This window comes from Pristis pectinata, chromosome 6 (assembly GCF_009764475.1).
Source record: "Pristis pectinata isolate sPriPec2 chromosome 6, sPriPec2.1.pri, whole genome shotgun sequence".
In the NCBI taxonomy this organism is placed as follows: Eukaryota; Metazoa; Chordata; class Chondrichthyes; order Rhinopristiformes; family Pristidae; genus Pristis; species Pristis pectinata.
This window is the reverse complement of record NC_067410.1, coordinates 104,248,421-104,264,556: the sequence shown is the minus strand read 5'-3', so window position 1 is coordinate 104,264,556 and position 16,136 is coordinate 104,248,421. Positions and strand designations below refer to the sequence as shown.

The window sequence follows — 16,136 nt, the reverse complement described above, 5'->3', positions numbered from 1 at the left end:
CAGACCATTTCAGTCAGGGAGTTATTGCAATGCCACTGGCCTCAAAAAGGGAATTCAGCAATGAAGTGGACTGTTAGATGCACCAGCATCCAACCTCAAAGAAGTTGTGGATTAGTGTTGCATCACGCAACCAATATCTGATCGATAAGGATACTTATCATGTTTTACTGATTGGATTTACTAGCAACTATCTTATACTTGTCCCTATTTAAGGACTAGCACCCCCTCCCAACTGGAACTACTTTAACAAGTATTAAATTTCCTATTAAATTTTTAAACATCTCTATTAAGTCATCCTTTAGCTACACTTGCCCAACTGTTCCCAACATTTAATCCCTCAATGAGGACAGGATAATAACAATTACTGAGAATATAGTTAGTAAACATTTTGTTAATATCCAAGTTATAATTAATAGGTTTTAACCAGCACTAGAACTAATATAAATGCATAATCTAAGAACAACCTGAGTACATACACAACACACAAAATAATCTAAAATATAACTGTCTTCCTTTCATGTACAATTAGCCATAAGTTGTTAACTGATAGAAATCTGTGAGCCTGTGCTTAAAGTTCTGTTACAAAATCCAATTAAATCTTTGCATCTGTAGAAAAATATTATCTTCAAGACTCAGTAACTTTTCAGTTATCATCAAAATTAAATTATTCACTGAGCAACAGCTTGCCAATAGCAAAAGGCCACATCTTTATTTATCCTACAGAGTTCATTTATTGCACCCACTTGCACACCATTTTGCTATTTCCTAGTGCTTCTGGAATACTAACAGTCTTATCCTTTCAGTCAAGCTCGATGTCACTGAGTAATCCATTCTAATCACTTGGTGTCGAAGAACGTTAACAGTGCAGAAATATTCAACCCACTGTGGCTGTACTGGTTCTCGAAGTTACCCAATTAGTTGCACATCCGTAGACAATCGCCATAGTTGTGGAATTTTCAACCCATTAAATTTCTTGTGAAAAAAATTACATTGATTCTGCTTCCATGCCTTTTCAGAAAGTACCCAAATCTGTATATATGAACTATTGATTTTTAGATCTATACTGTTTGCACAGTGATTGTTTTTGCCATGCTTTTTCTTTTCTGGAAAAAGATATTTGTATCTTCCATCACATTAACCAACTATCTTAAATTTGTGCCCTCTGATTACACTTATTGTGGCTGCAGGTAGCAACTGATACATAAATAACAGGAGTTTGATTGTACAGTGGGTTAAATTTCTGGACCAGCAATCCACATGTCTGGACTGAATTCCTGAAGACACAAGGTCAAATCCCACCATGGGAAATGGGGAATTTAAATTCAAGCAACTCTAGAATAAAAGGTTAGCATTAGTCAGGCCAACTACCAGATTATTGTAAAATCCCATCTGGTTAGAGTACAGACCGCTACAGCACAGGACAGGCCCTTCAGCCCATGATGTCTGTGCTGAACATAATGCCAAATTAAACTAAATCCCTTCTGCCTGCACATGATCCACATCCCTCCATTACCTGCATATTCATGTGTCTGTCTAAAAGCCTCTTAAATGCCACTATTGTTTCTACTTCCACTACTATCTTTGGCAGCCCATTCCAGGCACCTACCACTCTCTGTGTAAAAACAAACTTGCCCTACACATCCCCTTTAAACTTTCCCTTAAACTAGAGGAAAAAATTGCATAAATAACAAGAGTTAAATATGTGAATTTTAAGCTCTTTTGTGGAAAAGCATAGAAGAGGGAACAAAGTTGTATATTTAAGTTTTCAGGGGACACTAAATTAGGATGTATGGTAAGCTGTACGGTTGCAACAAAAGTTGGAAATGAACAGATATGACATGGAATTCACAAGATCACAAGATCACAAGATAAGGGAGCAGAAGCAGGCCATTCGGCCCATCGAGTCTGCTCCAAGGAAAAGGGAAAAAGAAATGGGGTGGGAAAAAAGAGAGAGAGAAAAAAAAACTATTCTAATCCCATTTGCCAGCCTTATCCCCATATCCCTTGATACCCTGACTATTTAGATATCTGTCTATCTCCTCCTTGAATACCCCCACTGATCTGGCCTCCACTGCTGTGCGTGGCAAGGAGTTCCACAATTTCACCACCCTCTGGGTAAAGAAACTTCTCCTCATCTCTGTCTTGAAACTGTACCCTCTAATTCTAAGATTGTGCCCTCTGGTCCTGGACACGCCCACCAAGGGAAACAGCCTAGCCACATCTACTCTATCCTTACCTGTCAACATTTTAAATGTCGCTACGAGGTCCCCTCTCATCCTTCTGTACTCCAGCGAGTACAGTCCAAGAGCCGACAAACGCTCATCATACTTAAGCCCTTTCATTCCTGGAATCATTCTCGTAAATCTCCTCTGAACCCTCTCCAACGTCAGCACATCCTTCCTAAGATGCGGGGCCCAAAACTGCGCACAGTATTCCAAATGAGGCCTCACTAGCGCCCCGTAGAGCCTCATCAACACTTCCTTACTTTTATACACTATACCTCTCGAGATGAATGCCAACATAGCATTCGCTTTCTTAACCACCGATCCAACCTGGTGGTTAACTTTTAAGGTATCTTGTATGAGTACCCCCAAGTCCCTTTGTACTACCGCACTATCAATCTTCTCTCCTTCTAGATAATAATCTACCCGCTTATTTCTACTTCCAAAGTGTACAACTGCACATTTCTCAACATTGAATCTCATCTGCCATTTCCTTGCCCATTCTCCTAAACTGTCTAGATCCCTCTGCATTCTTTCTATTTCCTCTATGCTCCCTACTCCTCCACTTATCTTGGTGTCATCCGCAAACTTAGCCACACAACCATTTATTCCATCATCCAAATCATTGATGTACAAGGTAAAAAGGAGAGGCCCCAACACCGACCCTTGCGGCACACCACTAGTAACCGGTAACCAACCAGAACGAGATCCTTTTATTTCCACCCTTTGCTTCCTGCCAACCAGCCAATTCTCCACCCATTTTGCTACCCTGCCCATAATTCCATGACCTCTCATCTTATTAATCAGTCTCTTGTGAGGCACCTTATCGAAGGCCTTTTGAAAGTCTAAATACACAACATCTACCGCCTCTCCCTTATCCACCCTACCTGTGATTTCTTCAAAAAACTCCAATAGGTTGGTCAGACAGGACCTCCCCTTCACAAAACCATGTTGACTAGGTCCTATCTTGCCTTGCGCCTCTAGGTATTCGGTAACCTCCTCCTTGAGGATAGACTCCAATAATTTTCCCACCACTGACGTCAGACTAATAGATCTGTAATTGCCTTTGTGCTGCCTCCCACCTTTCTTATACAACGGAACTACATTCGCTACCCTCCAGTCCTCCGGAACCATGCCAGAATCTATCGATTCCTGAAAAATAATCGCCAACGCCTCCGCTATCTCCACAGCCACCTCCTTCAGAACCCGGGGATGCACCTCATCCGGTCCGGGAGACTTATCAGCCTTAAGCCCCTTTAGTTTTCCAAGCACCTTCTCCCTATTAATCTCAATTGAACTCAGCTCCAATTCGTGAGACTCCTGACTAATGGGCACATTGCTTATGTCCTCCACGGTGAAGACCGATGCAAAATATTCATTCAATTCCCTTGCCATCTCACTATCATCCATTATAATACCTCCTGCACCGTTATCAATTGGTCCTATGTCAACCCGTGTCTCTCTTTTATTCCTTATGTATTTAAAAAAACTCTTAGAATCCTTCCGAATGTTGTCCGCCAGCTTCCTTTCGTAACTCATCTTTGCTTTCCTAATGACCTTCTTAGTTTCTCTCTGCAGATTTTTAAAATCGTTCCAATCTTCTGTTTTCCCACTAATTTTTGCTACTTTGTACGCCGCCCCTTTTGCTTTTATTTTATCCTTCACCTCCCTCGTTATCCACATCTGTGCCTGATTTCCATTCAAAACCTTCTTTTTTCTTGGAATATATCTGTCCTGCATTGTCCTTATTTCCTGTAGAAATTTCTTCCATTTTTCCTCTGCCGTCCCTTCAGCTAACTTACTCCTCCAATCAATTTGGGCCAACTCATCTCTCATACCTTTGTAATTTCCCTTATTCCACTGAAATATCGATACACCAGTTATCAGCTTCTCCTTCTCAAACTTGAAACTAAACTCAATCATATTGTGATCACTTGTTCCCAGTGGTTCCTTTACCTTTAGTTCCCTAATCACCTCGGGTTCACTACACAGCACCCAATCCAAAACAGCCGATCCCCTGGTGGGCTCCTCAATAAGTTGCTCCAGAAAAACATCCCTTAGACATTCCACAAACTCACTCTCCTGAGTACTACCACCTTGCTGCATTTCCCAGTCCACCTTCATGTTAAAATCCCCCATAATTATCTTCACATTGTCACTCTGACATGCTTTTTCTATCTCAATCTGCACTGAGAAAAGCAACAGAGTTTTGTTTTTATATAGATGAGAGACCATGAACTGTGTTAGAGGAAAGTTATTTAAGCATTTATGTACAGCAATCGGTAAAAACTAATATATAATAAGACTTAATTTCACTGGGATTGGGAAACAAGTGATGGTGATGCTTCAATTATACAAAGCCTTGGTCAGATCCCATCTGTCAAAGTTGAGTTTATTGTCATATGCACAAGTCCATGTATGCACAGATGCAATGAAAAACTTACCTGCAGCAGCGTCACAGGCACATGGCATTAGAGAGCAATGTCTTTCAGGGTGGGAAACCTGTCATCCTTATCTCTTCCAGATTACTATACCTGCACACCTGTAGGAACGTGACTGACTTAACTGCCTTCGATAAGGCTTAGCGAACCACTTTAAACCTCTTTTAAACTTTCCCCTTCTCACCTTAAAGATATATCTTCTAATATTTGACATTTCTACCTGGGAAAAAGACCATCTACCCTACCTATGCCTCTTGTAATTTTATAAACCTCTATCAGGTCTTCCCTCAATCTCTGACGCTCCAAAGAAAACAATCCAAGTTTGTCCAACTTCTCCTTATAGCTAATGCTCTCTAATCCAGGCAACATCCCTGTGAACCTCTTCTGCACTCTCTCCAAAGCTTCCACATCTTTCCAGTAATGGGGCAACCAGAACTTCACACAATCCTCCAAATGTGGCCTAACCAAACTTTTATACAGCTGAAGTGGTACCCTCACACTTTTCCATGTTGTATCCCAGTTCTCCACAAGCCTGAAGAGCTATCACCCTCATTTCTCCTGTCTTATTTTGGAAGTTCCCACTAGATGAGTTCCCACTGCTGCTCCAGGCAGCACATTGCATGAACAGGGGGACAACACTACAAAATATGTGCTTCAAGACTGCCGACCCTTAATCTTTTGTAATACTGATATGTTTCAGGACATCACTGTTCTCTTCCCTGAATTCCCTAGCATCCACGACCTTCTCCATGGTAAATACAGATGAGAAGTATTCAATCAAGACCCTGCCCATCTCCTGTAGCTCCACACATAGACAACCACACTGATCCTTAAGGGGACCTATTCTCTCCCTGGTTACCCTTTTACTCTTAATATACTTCTAGAATTCTTGTTGCTAGAATATTTTAACTCGGTGAAAGATGCTACCCGAAACTCGCTGGTCATCTGGTGGACAGATTATGCGTGACTGAATGTTGCAGATTGGCACATTCCCAGGTCCGGAACCACATGCTGGAGGAAGCAATGAAGTTTGGTACAGCTGCCGCAAAGTTTTTAAGGGGGAAGGCCACAGTTTAAGGCCCACCTGCTATTTCACACAATGGGGTTGGAACCTGTGTAACAACCTCTCAGACTGTTTGGTCATGGAATGTATGGAAAGGGAGAACGCTAATATAATATGAATCTTGCAGGTAACTAGAATAATTTATCTAGTTCTGTGAATGCAACATGAATGTGCTTTTTTTGTAAATTTCCTGAATAAAATTTATTTTGGGTAAGAAAAAATGCTGGTCTTGCCACTGCTGCCTGAATCTCATTGATTGACAAAAATATAAAACAAGACTAACAAACTTATTTTCAACCATAGCCACCGATTACATCATGCCCCATGTGCTCTCTGGCCTTTGATTAGATTATTTAAAAAATATTTTGCATTCACACAAGCAAGCAAGCTTTAAATGACAGGAACAAAGCTGCAACAATACTTTCAACAGCAAACTAAGATAGCAAAAAAATGATTTTACTGCAACATATTAAATCTGAATGTTATACCAGCATTAAATTGAATAATTGCAATTAATAAATGTTTATCCATCAAGTGACCATGGAAAACGTTTGTGGATTCTGGACTGAACAAGATCATCTGTAATATGTGCCTAATAAAATTGTCACATACAGTTAATCCAGAAAAATGTTATAATCACTAATTAACTTGCACTTCATATTTGTTACATGCCTTAAAAAATTGTTACTTAATAGCTCTGCAGGATGTGTCCATGCATCACTTTACAAAAAAACTAGGAAGTTATTTTAACCTTATTTCCTTGTCAATACTTTCATTTCCCACCTCCCCCCCAAGGCAGGGACATCTGGGGTAAAGTCAAGTTCCAAGGTGCCTTATGCCTGATTTTTAGACATTTGTGAACTGTGAAACTGAGTGCTTACAGACTCTTCCAAATGTAAGCATCATCTGATTGGAATCTTGCCCTGAATAATTGCAGGCATGCAAATTTGGATTGGGTTGTTTTCAAAGGACTGTTCCCTCAATGTTAGATAAACCTAAACAAAGTACTAATGTTGGCTCACATCATTCAATGTGAGACACATGCAAATTAACTGAAACTTGAACTTCAGCTTTGTCCTACCTGAGGCTCCATGGTGCATACTCCATGGCTTATGGTGACAAAAATTTGGACGCTTATGGCCTAAGTGCTTCTTTTCTAGTGGTTCACCCTCATTGAGAGTAAGCATCCAACTTGTTATCTCCTAACAAGTACACCATTCAGTCCATAACGTAGCCACTCGGGTGGAACATGAAACTGTCAAGGTCATTTGGCAGAATACATCATCACTAAAACTTTCAAACAAGCACCAACACATTGCTTGACTGATGGTGAGAGGGGCCCTCCCTGTCAGATCCTTCATGTATAGTTGGAGGATTAGCCACACCCCACATGCCCTCGTAGTGGCCGCATTGGAACTGAGATCAACATCCATCACCTTTTAAAATGTGTGCTTGTCAGAGAAATCTGAAAAGACTTGCTGAAGTACTTGTTGAGGTTCATTCCCAGAGATGGATACAGAGACAAATATCATATCAGCTGAAGAACCATCAACTTGATGAAAGATGTCCTCTGGCCTGCCCAAAACAAAGGTTGTGGTCCATCGCTGAATGCTGCAAACAGGCACAGTCTGAGGTCTAGGGCTATGTGCTCTGAGACGCACTGAAGTTAGAACATAGAACACTACAGCACAGTGCAGGCCCTTCGGCCCACAATGTTGTGCTGACATTTTATCCTGCTCTAAGATCTATCTAACCCTTCCCTCCCACATTGCCCCCTATTTTTCTATCATTCATGTGTCTATCTAAGCGTCTCTTAAATGTCCCTAATGTATCTGCCCCCACAACCTCTGCCGGCAGTGCGTTCCACGCACCCACCACTCTCAGTGTAAAAAAACTCCTGACATCCCCCTTATACCTTCCTCCAATCACGTTAAAATCATGTCCCCTCGTGTTAGCCATTGTCACCCTGGGAAAAAGTCTCTGACCGTCCACTCGATCTACGCCTCTTATCATCAGATGCAGCAACCGCAAAGACTGGGGGAAAAGGCACAGTTTAAGGCCCTCCTGCCATTGTACTGGGTGGCTGGAACCTCTTAAGATGTAAGACCTGTTTGCTCAAGAGTCGTATATAAATCATAACTGATGTCGCACTAATGCTAAGTAATTGCAATAACGTGACTTGCAATGAATATGTTGACTTTACGTTCTGTATTATTTACACTCAAAGTCTTTTACGAATAAATTATCTTTTTAAAGAAAAAAATGACATGAAAGCATTGCAAAACAAAAGAAAATTACTTTCAATTTTATATTTTCTCCAGCCTAGAAAGAAAATTATACAAACAGCCATCCTCCCCCTCCATGCACTCATGCAAAATGGCTCACTGATGTAATTACAAAGTGGAGAATATGGGCTTCCTGTAAATGAATTACTCACTAATATAAGGTTGCCAAGTTGCCAAGATGTTGTTTTGAGGAGAGAATGCCAGCAAAGCCGCTTTAGGCAGATCAAAAGAGTGCAATAACCGACCGTCCAGGGTACCCACGATATTTACACTGGAGAAAAAGAAGAGAAGCTATTCAAACATAAGCTTATCAAAGTTAGTTGCAGAATTGACAATGAATACAACGCAGTATGCACAAAAGGCACTGGATAACCGGAGGGGTAGATTTCTTTTTACAGTGTGTTGAAATAGACAAGCATAACAGTAATGCATGTCTGTGCTGTGATATTTTTTATAGAGTTATCTTGTCTGCCAGCACTCCTTCTCCTAGTTTATTACAACAGATCAACATAAAACAAAGTGGGCAACTATCTTTCAATTGCAACAATCTCCCAATTTAGAATTATGAGGCAGCATAAAATGCAACAATAATTTGAATGCACATTACAGAGACATGACTCAAGATAGAAGCTTGAATTATGATTTAAAAGATCAAAGAATTTGTGAAAAGAAAACAAAGGTTAGAACTGACTTTTCCCCATTGCACCAGGCGAACAATGAACCATCTTTGCTGAAAATGAAGCCTTTGCAATTTTTCTTGTCATCTCTGTAAGATATGGAGGGAAAGAAGAAGAATTATCAGGAGGATTCAAACAAAGACAAATTGAAGTATCCTTCCAGGCTTCTACTCTACAGAAACTATCTTGCCCCAAATAAGTTCATAAAATTACAGATACAATAAAAACACAAAATTAAATGAACCAGAGGGGAGCAGTGATTTGCCATAGCTAAGAAAGTAAACTTGTCAATGGCAAATATGATACAGGTCATCCCCCTGTTACAGCAGGGTTCCGTTCCTGTGAACTGCTTGTAACCAGGACTGTTCACAAGTTGGAAATGCAGCTGTGAACTAAGTTCCCAGCAGCAGAAGATGCCTGCAGCAGGCAGCAAGTGCTGCCGGTTGCTTAAAATGCCCGTTCGTATGTACGTGCTGTATACAAGTCGGGTGTTTGTAACCTGGGGAGGACCTGTAGATTGTTCTAATTTAATTCAGACTTTCTGAGAATTAAAAATCTATTATTTTCATTTTTTGCAGCAGTGGGGCAGGGGAATGGGGTCAGTGTTGGGAGGGCTTCCCATAGTGGCTATCCTTTCTTGCTGAGAGGACAGTCACACATAATTTACTTTTAAATTGTTACCCTACAACTGGACCGAAGGAATGTTAGAGAGTGGTGCAGAGCAATTTATTGGCCTAATCCTCCATGCTTGGAGAGGAATGTACATTTTCTATCAGCACTAAATCTTGTTCTCACCTGTATGGAATTCATGGCTTGGAACCATTATAGCTTATAAAGTCTAACACACTGTTATTAGCCCAAGGTTTCTACTTCAAAAATATCTTTCTTTTGCTCCAATTTCCATCTAAAAATTTCCCCACGTACAATAAAAGTTTCACAAGTATAATAAATTTATTTAAAATACCTTGTGAAAGAGGTGTTTTCTGTATACGTCGGCGGGCCATTCAGCATATAGATTCCTTCAGAGCCTCGAACTGTAATACACAATGATAAAGATCCAATGCCAAAATAGAATTACAATCCACAACACTTGTATAATATTGAGATATAACTTACCAAATGGTGAAAATGACTTTCGAATTTGACGCCAAAGTTAATGCTAACTTATATTCGACCAGATGGTCACATAAGCTCAAACTCACAGAATAAGAAACAGCAAAGGAAGTGGCTATTTGTCCTATCACGCCAGCTTTTTTCAAAGAGAAATCCTGTTAATCCAATTCCCTTGCTTCTCTCCCCCTCCACTTCCCCCCTCCCATTTCCTCCAAGTAGTTATTCAATTCATCTTTGAAGGAGAATTCTGAATCTGTATACACAAGTTTAGGAAGTAAAATCCAATTCCTGACCACTCTTTGCTTCAAAAGAAGTCTTTCCACACTGCTGTAATCCCTTGTTCTCATCAATCTTTGTTGTACTTTCTGCACCTTCTTAACCCTCTTAAAGCCTGGAATATATCTTCAGCAAGAGATGATCTGGTATTTTTTTTGTCAGTTAGCATTGCTTCCTGGATACATCTTTAATTATAAAACTCAATATTCAAAGATGTGTACACAAACATCTCCAGGTCTCTGTTCTTGCATCTCCTTTAAATCTGCACCATTTATAGAATCTTGTCTCAATGGTCCTGCCAAAATATATCACACAGCAGATGTCTGAAATCTATCTGCCATGTGTCTGCCTGCATATGTCCTCTTGAAATACATCAGCACCTTCTTGATTACTTCACTTCTAAGTTTGGTGTCATATGGAATTTAAAAATTGTGCCCTGTGCTCCAAAGTCAAAGTCATTAACGCGTGTCAAAAACAGCAGTGGCCCTGGCTTCCGAACAATGAAAAATAGAAATGTATACATCTCCCTCTGGTATCAAAAATACCCATTGTTACACAAAGTAGAAATTTGTGGCTATTGTGTGAATTTTGGTCTCATTTCTTAAGATATTTGATTCAGCACAATGCTATGAAGTCTCTGAAATTTATTTCAGTTTTTACAACTCAAAATATTGTAACACCTGGCCACTTCTTTTTAAAACAATGTATTGCCTTTTAGCAACTGGTTTCAAATTGAAAATAAAAACAGGTTGGTGTATTTAAAGATGCCACTTTTTACCAATGAAAGCAAAAAATACTAAGCACCCTTCAGCCTCATCATCGCCCACCTCACCTTTCATCACTTAAATTGTACTAAGTTCATTCTGAGAAATATTTGCCTGGTCATGGATGCCATATAGGGATCTGGAAATAAGTCAAGCACAGTAAAATATAAACCAATACAACTCCTTTAAAACAAATGTTATTTATACATCAGACATTGAATTTTGCCTCAATCCTAAAGGGAAAGTGGTTAAAAAATAGAAATTGCATGGCACGGTACAGTATGGTAGTGTAGTGGTTAGCATAACGCTTTACAGCGCCAGCAACCCGGGTTCAAATCTGGCTGCTGTCTGTAAGGAGTTTGTATGTTCTCCCCGTGTCTGCGTGGGTTTCCTCTGGGTGCTCCGGTTTCCTCCCACATTCCAAAGACGTACAGGTTAGGAATTTGTGGGCATGCTATGTTGGCGTCGGAAGCGTGGCAACACTTGTGGGCTGCCCCCAGAACACTCTACGCAAAAGATGCATTTCACTGTGTGTTTCGATGTATATGTAACTGATAAAGAGATCTCATCTTATATTTTATGCCGCAATAGGAGAGGAAAAAATATTTCTCTTATAAAGGACATTATATTTCCAATACTAAAAAAGTTTTACTTAAAAGAGTAGTTTAGTTATGGTTGTTTTATCTGAGTTTAATTTAATTAAGATGGAGAGGTTGGAATGAACCTATTTCCTTCAGCTGAGCTGTTAATGATCACATTTGAAGTAGATGGTCTGAGGATTAATGCAGAGGTTCCTGAACCAAGAGTTGGTTTTATGGCCCTTTAAGTCTCTTCCACCATTCGATACCATAGCTGAACTTCTACCTCACCAACTCTCCATCCTATTCCTTGATTCTCTTGGTATCCAACCACCCATTTTCAACTACTTTAAGAAATTGTCCAAAACTGCAAATCCTTTCCCTTACAAACAGCACACAATTGAGCTTGGTAAGTGAAAATATAAACATATTCCAAGTATCAACAGAAATCTGCATTTGGAAAGGCAAGGACTAGGGATAATCAGCATGGCTTTGTGCATGGGAAATAGTGTCTGATGAATTTAATTGAGTTTGTTTTGAAGAGGTGACCCAGAAGACTGGAGAGGGCAGGGTGGTAGACATTGTCTACGTGGACGTTAGCAAGGCTTTCGACAAGGTTCTGCATGGTAGACTGGTCCAGGAGGCGAGATCACATACAATCCAGGGAGAGCTAACTAACTGAATACAAAATTAGCTTAGTGTAAGAAGTCAGAGGGTGGTCATGGAGGATTGATTTTCAGATTGGAGGCTTGTGACCAATGGTGTGCAGCAGGGATCGGTGCTGGGTCCCCTTTTGTTTGTTGTATGTATTAACAACTTGGATGAGACTTTATGTGGCATGATTAGCAAGTTTGTGGATGACACCAAAATTGGTGGTGTTAGTGGACAGTGAAGAAGATTGTCTAAGATTACAGCAGGATCTAGATCAACTGGGAAAGCTGATGGAATGGCAGATGGAATTTAACTTAGAGTGTTAAGTGATGCAGTTTGGGAAGTTAAACCAGGGCAGGGCAGTACAGAAGCCTGAAGTCCCACACACCAGGTTCAAGAACAGCTACTTCCCTTCATCCTTAATCACTACAATTTAGGAACACTATGACCACCTTGATCACTTTGCACTAAAATGGACTTTGTTTCTTATTGTTCTAATTGTGTTCTTTCTTGTAAAAAGTTGTGTACAATTAATGTTTAATTTATAGAACATGGAGCAGTACAGCACAGAACAGGCCCTTCGGCCCATAATGTTGTGCCAACATAGCTATTCCCTCCTACCTACAGAATGCCTATTTTCCTCTCATTCATGTGCCCATCCAGGCCCCTCTTAAAAGCCCCCAATGAATTTGCCTCCACCACCCTATCAGGCAACGCATTCCAGGCATCCACCACTCTCTCAGTAAAAAACATACCCCTCACGTCTGTTCTGAACCTACCCCCTCTCACCTTAAATGCATGCCCTCTGGTATTAGATCACTCAATAATGGGAAAAAGATATTGCTTGTCCACCCTGTCTATGCCCCTCATAATTTCATACACTTCCAACAGATCACCCCTCAGCCTCCGCCGCTCCAGAGAGAAGAGACCAAGTTTGTCCAGCCTCTCCTGATAGCACATGCCCTCTAATCCAGGCAGCATCCTGGTAAACCTCCTCTGCACCCTCTCTAAAGCCTCGACATCCTTCCTGTAGTGAGGTGACCAGAAATGCACACAATACTCTAAATGAGGCCTAACCAGAGTTCTGTAGAGATGCATCATAACTTCTTGACTCCTATACTCAATACCCCGATTAATAAATGCAAGCATTCCATAAGCCTTCGTAACCACCCTGTCTACCTGCGTAGCCACTTTCAATGAGCCATGGATTTGCACCCAAAGGTCTCTCTACTCTTCAACACTGTTAAGGGTCTTGCCCTTAACAGTGTACTGCCTCCTGACATTTGTCCTACCAAGGTGCAACACCTCACATTTATCTGGGTTAAACTCCATCTGCCATTTCTCTGCCCACATCTGCAGCTGATCCATATCAAGCTGTGTCCGTCACCAGTCTTCTACACTATTCACAACTCCACCAATCTTGGTATGCTTTTCTTGTGAATGCTGCTTATATGATGCTATGTGCCTGTAACGCTGCTGCAAATTTTTCATTGCATCTGTGCATACATGTACTTGTGCATATAACAATAAACTCGACTATGACTTTGACAATGAATGACAGGGCCCTGGGGAGTATTGTAGAACAGAGAGACTTCAGGGTACAAGTACATCATTCCCTGAAAGGAGCAACACAGGTAGACAAGGCGGTGACGAAGACATATGGCATGGTTGCATTCGTCAGATGGGCCATTGAGTACAAGAGTAGAGATGTCATGTTACAGCTGTACAAGACATGATGAGACCGCACCAGGAATATTGTGTGCAGTTCTGGTCACTGTATTGTGGGAAGATGTGATTAAGCCACAGAGGGTTCAGAAAAAATTCACGAGGATGTTTCACAGGGACTGGAGGGCTTGAGTTATAAGGAGAGAGTGGATAGGCTGGAACTGTCTTCCCTGGAGCGAAAGAAGCTGAAAGGGTGACCGTATAGAGGTTGATAAAATCATGAGGGGCAGAGATAAGGTGGATGGTCATAGTCTTTCTCCCAGAGTGGGGCAGTCATAAACTAGAGTGCACAGACTAAAGGTGAGAGGGGAAAGATTTGAAGGAGACACAGAAGGTGCTGGTTATAGAGAACGAGCTGCCAGAGTCAGTGGTAGAGGTGGGAACAATTATAATGTTTAAAAGACATTTGGACAGGTTCATGAAAAGCAAAGGTTTCGAGGGAAATGGGCCAAATGTAGGCAAATGGGACTAGCTCAGGAAGGCACTTTGGACAGCATGGGTGAGTTGGGCCAAAAGGCCTGTTTCAATGCTATATAACTCTGTGACTCTACACAAAGTCTTTAAGTTGAATTATTAGTTTTCAAAGGATGATTATGAGCTCCAAATCTTAATTTTTTTTAAAACACCAATTGTTTACTCAATATCAAACATTATACAACTGGAACAAACAGACCTCACACAGGACATTTGTCTGTTACACACCAAAGTGGAATGTGCTTCTTTTCCAAAACTACAGCCCTTTATAGATTAACAAATAATTAAGTCAGAGAAACTGGGACAAGGTAAATCCTAGATAACCTCTATCCTACCTGAACTGGTTAACTTCGGACCATACAGAAACAACTCACATTTATTTAGCACATAGCACGTGGCTATGAATTACATCATTTATTGCCCATGGGCTATGGGGAACTGGCACAGAAGAGAAACGCAAGACTACAGATGCTGGAACCTGGGGCCAGAAACAAACTGCTGGAGGAACTCAGCAGGTGAAGCCGCATCTGTGGAGGCAAAGGGATAGGTCAGGACCCTACATCAGAACTAAGAGAACAAAGGGAAGACAACCAAGGGAAGGAGGGCTGAGGTGGAACCAGGTGAGATGGCAGATGATGGGTAGATGGCACTAGGTGTGGAAAGGGGGAGTTTTGAGATAGAGGCTGGTGGGTGATACGTGGAACCAGAAATGGGAGGCATGATGGCCAGATGGAACCAGATGTGGGAGGGGATAAGAAAGGTTGGCCAAGGGAGAAGAAAGCCAGGCAGATAGGTGTGTGGGTGATGAGCAGATGTAACCAGGTTGGTGGGGGGGGTGGGGGGGGGGATGTGGAAGGAATGGGAAAAGGTGAGCAAAGGAAGAGGTAGAACTGTAGGGTGGGAAAGGAGCAGAGAGTGGGTGGGTTGCCTCAAATTGTTAAATTCAATGAATTCAATGTTCCTAGCATTGGGTTGTAGGTTACCAAAGTGGAATATGAGGTGTTGATCTTCTAGTTTGGCCTCACCCTGGCAGTGGAGAAGGCAGAAGACAGACAGGTCGGCGTGGGATTGGGAAGAAGAGTTGAAATTCCCCGATGACACCACTGTTGATGGCAGAATCTCAGATGGCGATGAGGAGCTGCACAGGAGTGAGATTGATCGGCTGGTTGAGTGATGTCATAACAACAACCTCGCACTCAACATCAGCAAGACCAAGGAATTGATTGTGGACTTCAGGAAAGGGAAGTCATGAGAACCAGTCCTCATTGAGGGGTTAGCAGTGTAAAGGGTGAGCAGCTTCAAGTTCCTGTGTGTCAACGTCTCGGAGGATCTATCCTGGGCCCAACAAAATAATGCAATCTTGAAGAAGGCACGGCAGCTGCTCTACTTTGTTAGGAGTTTGAGGAGATTTGGTATGTCACCAAAAACTCTTGCAAATGTCTATAGATGTACGCTGGAGAGCATTCTGACTGGCGTCACAGCCTGGTATGGAGGCTCCAATGCACAAGATTGAAAGAGGCTGCAGTGTTGTAGACTCAGCCAGCTCCATCACGGGCACAACACTCTCCGCCATCAAGGACATCTTCAAGAGGCAGTGCCTCAAAGAAGGCAGCGTCCATCATTAAGGACCCTCACCATCTGGGACATGCCCTCTTCACGTTACTACCATCGGGGAAGAGGTACAAGAGCCTGAAGACCCACACTCAATGAATTAGGAACAGCTTCTTCCCCTCTGCCATCAGATTTCTGAATGGTCTATGAACACTACCTCGTTATTCCTCTTTTACATTATTTATTTTGTAATTTTCAGTAACTTATGTCTTGCACTCTATTACTGCCACTAAACAACAAACTTCACAACTATGTC

At 41.5% G+C, this 16,136-nt stretch overlaps 1 protein-coding gene across 2 annotated transcripts in view; it reads right to left on the bottom strand.

The window, feature by feature from the left end:
* The window catches only part of eif2a (eukaryotic translation initiation factor 2A), a 44,147-nt gene that overhangs the window by 25,344 nt on the left and 2,667 nt on the right, over positions 1–16,136 (bottom strand). Inside the window, exons 1-4 of one of the 2 annotated variants that reach the window (XM_052019063.1) lie at positions 10,910–10,931; positions 9,653–9,722; positions 8,703–8,777; positions 8,164–8,282 (exon numbers count right to left, since the gene is read on the bottom strand). In XM_052019063.1, the coding sequence (XP_051875023.1) occupies positions 8,164–8,282; positions 8,703–8,777; positions 9,653–9,722; positions 10,910–10,916 (271 nt within the window). In that variant the 5' untranslated portion in view covers positions 10,917–10,931. Of the gene's footprint in view, positions 1–8,163; positions 8,283–8,702; positions 8,778–9,652; positions 9,723–10,909; positions 10,932–16,136 lie in introns of those variants that run through there. The other variant, XM_052019062.1, reaches the window with a different exon arrangement.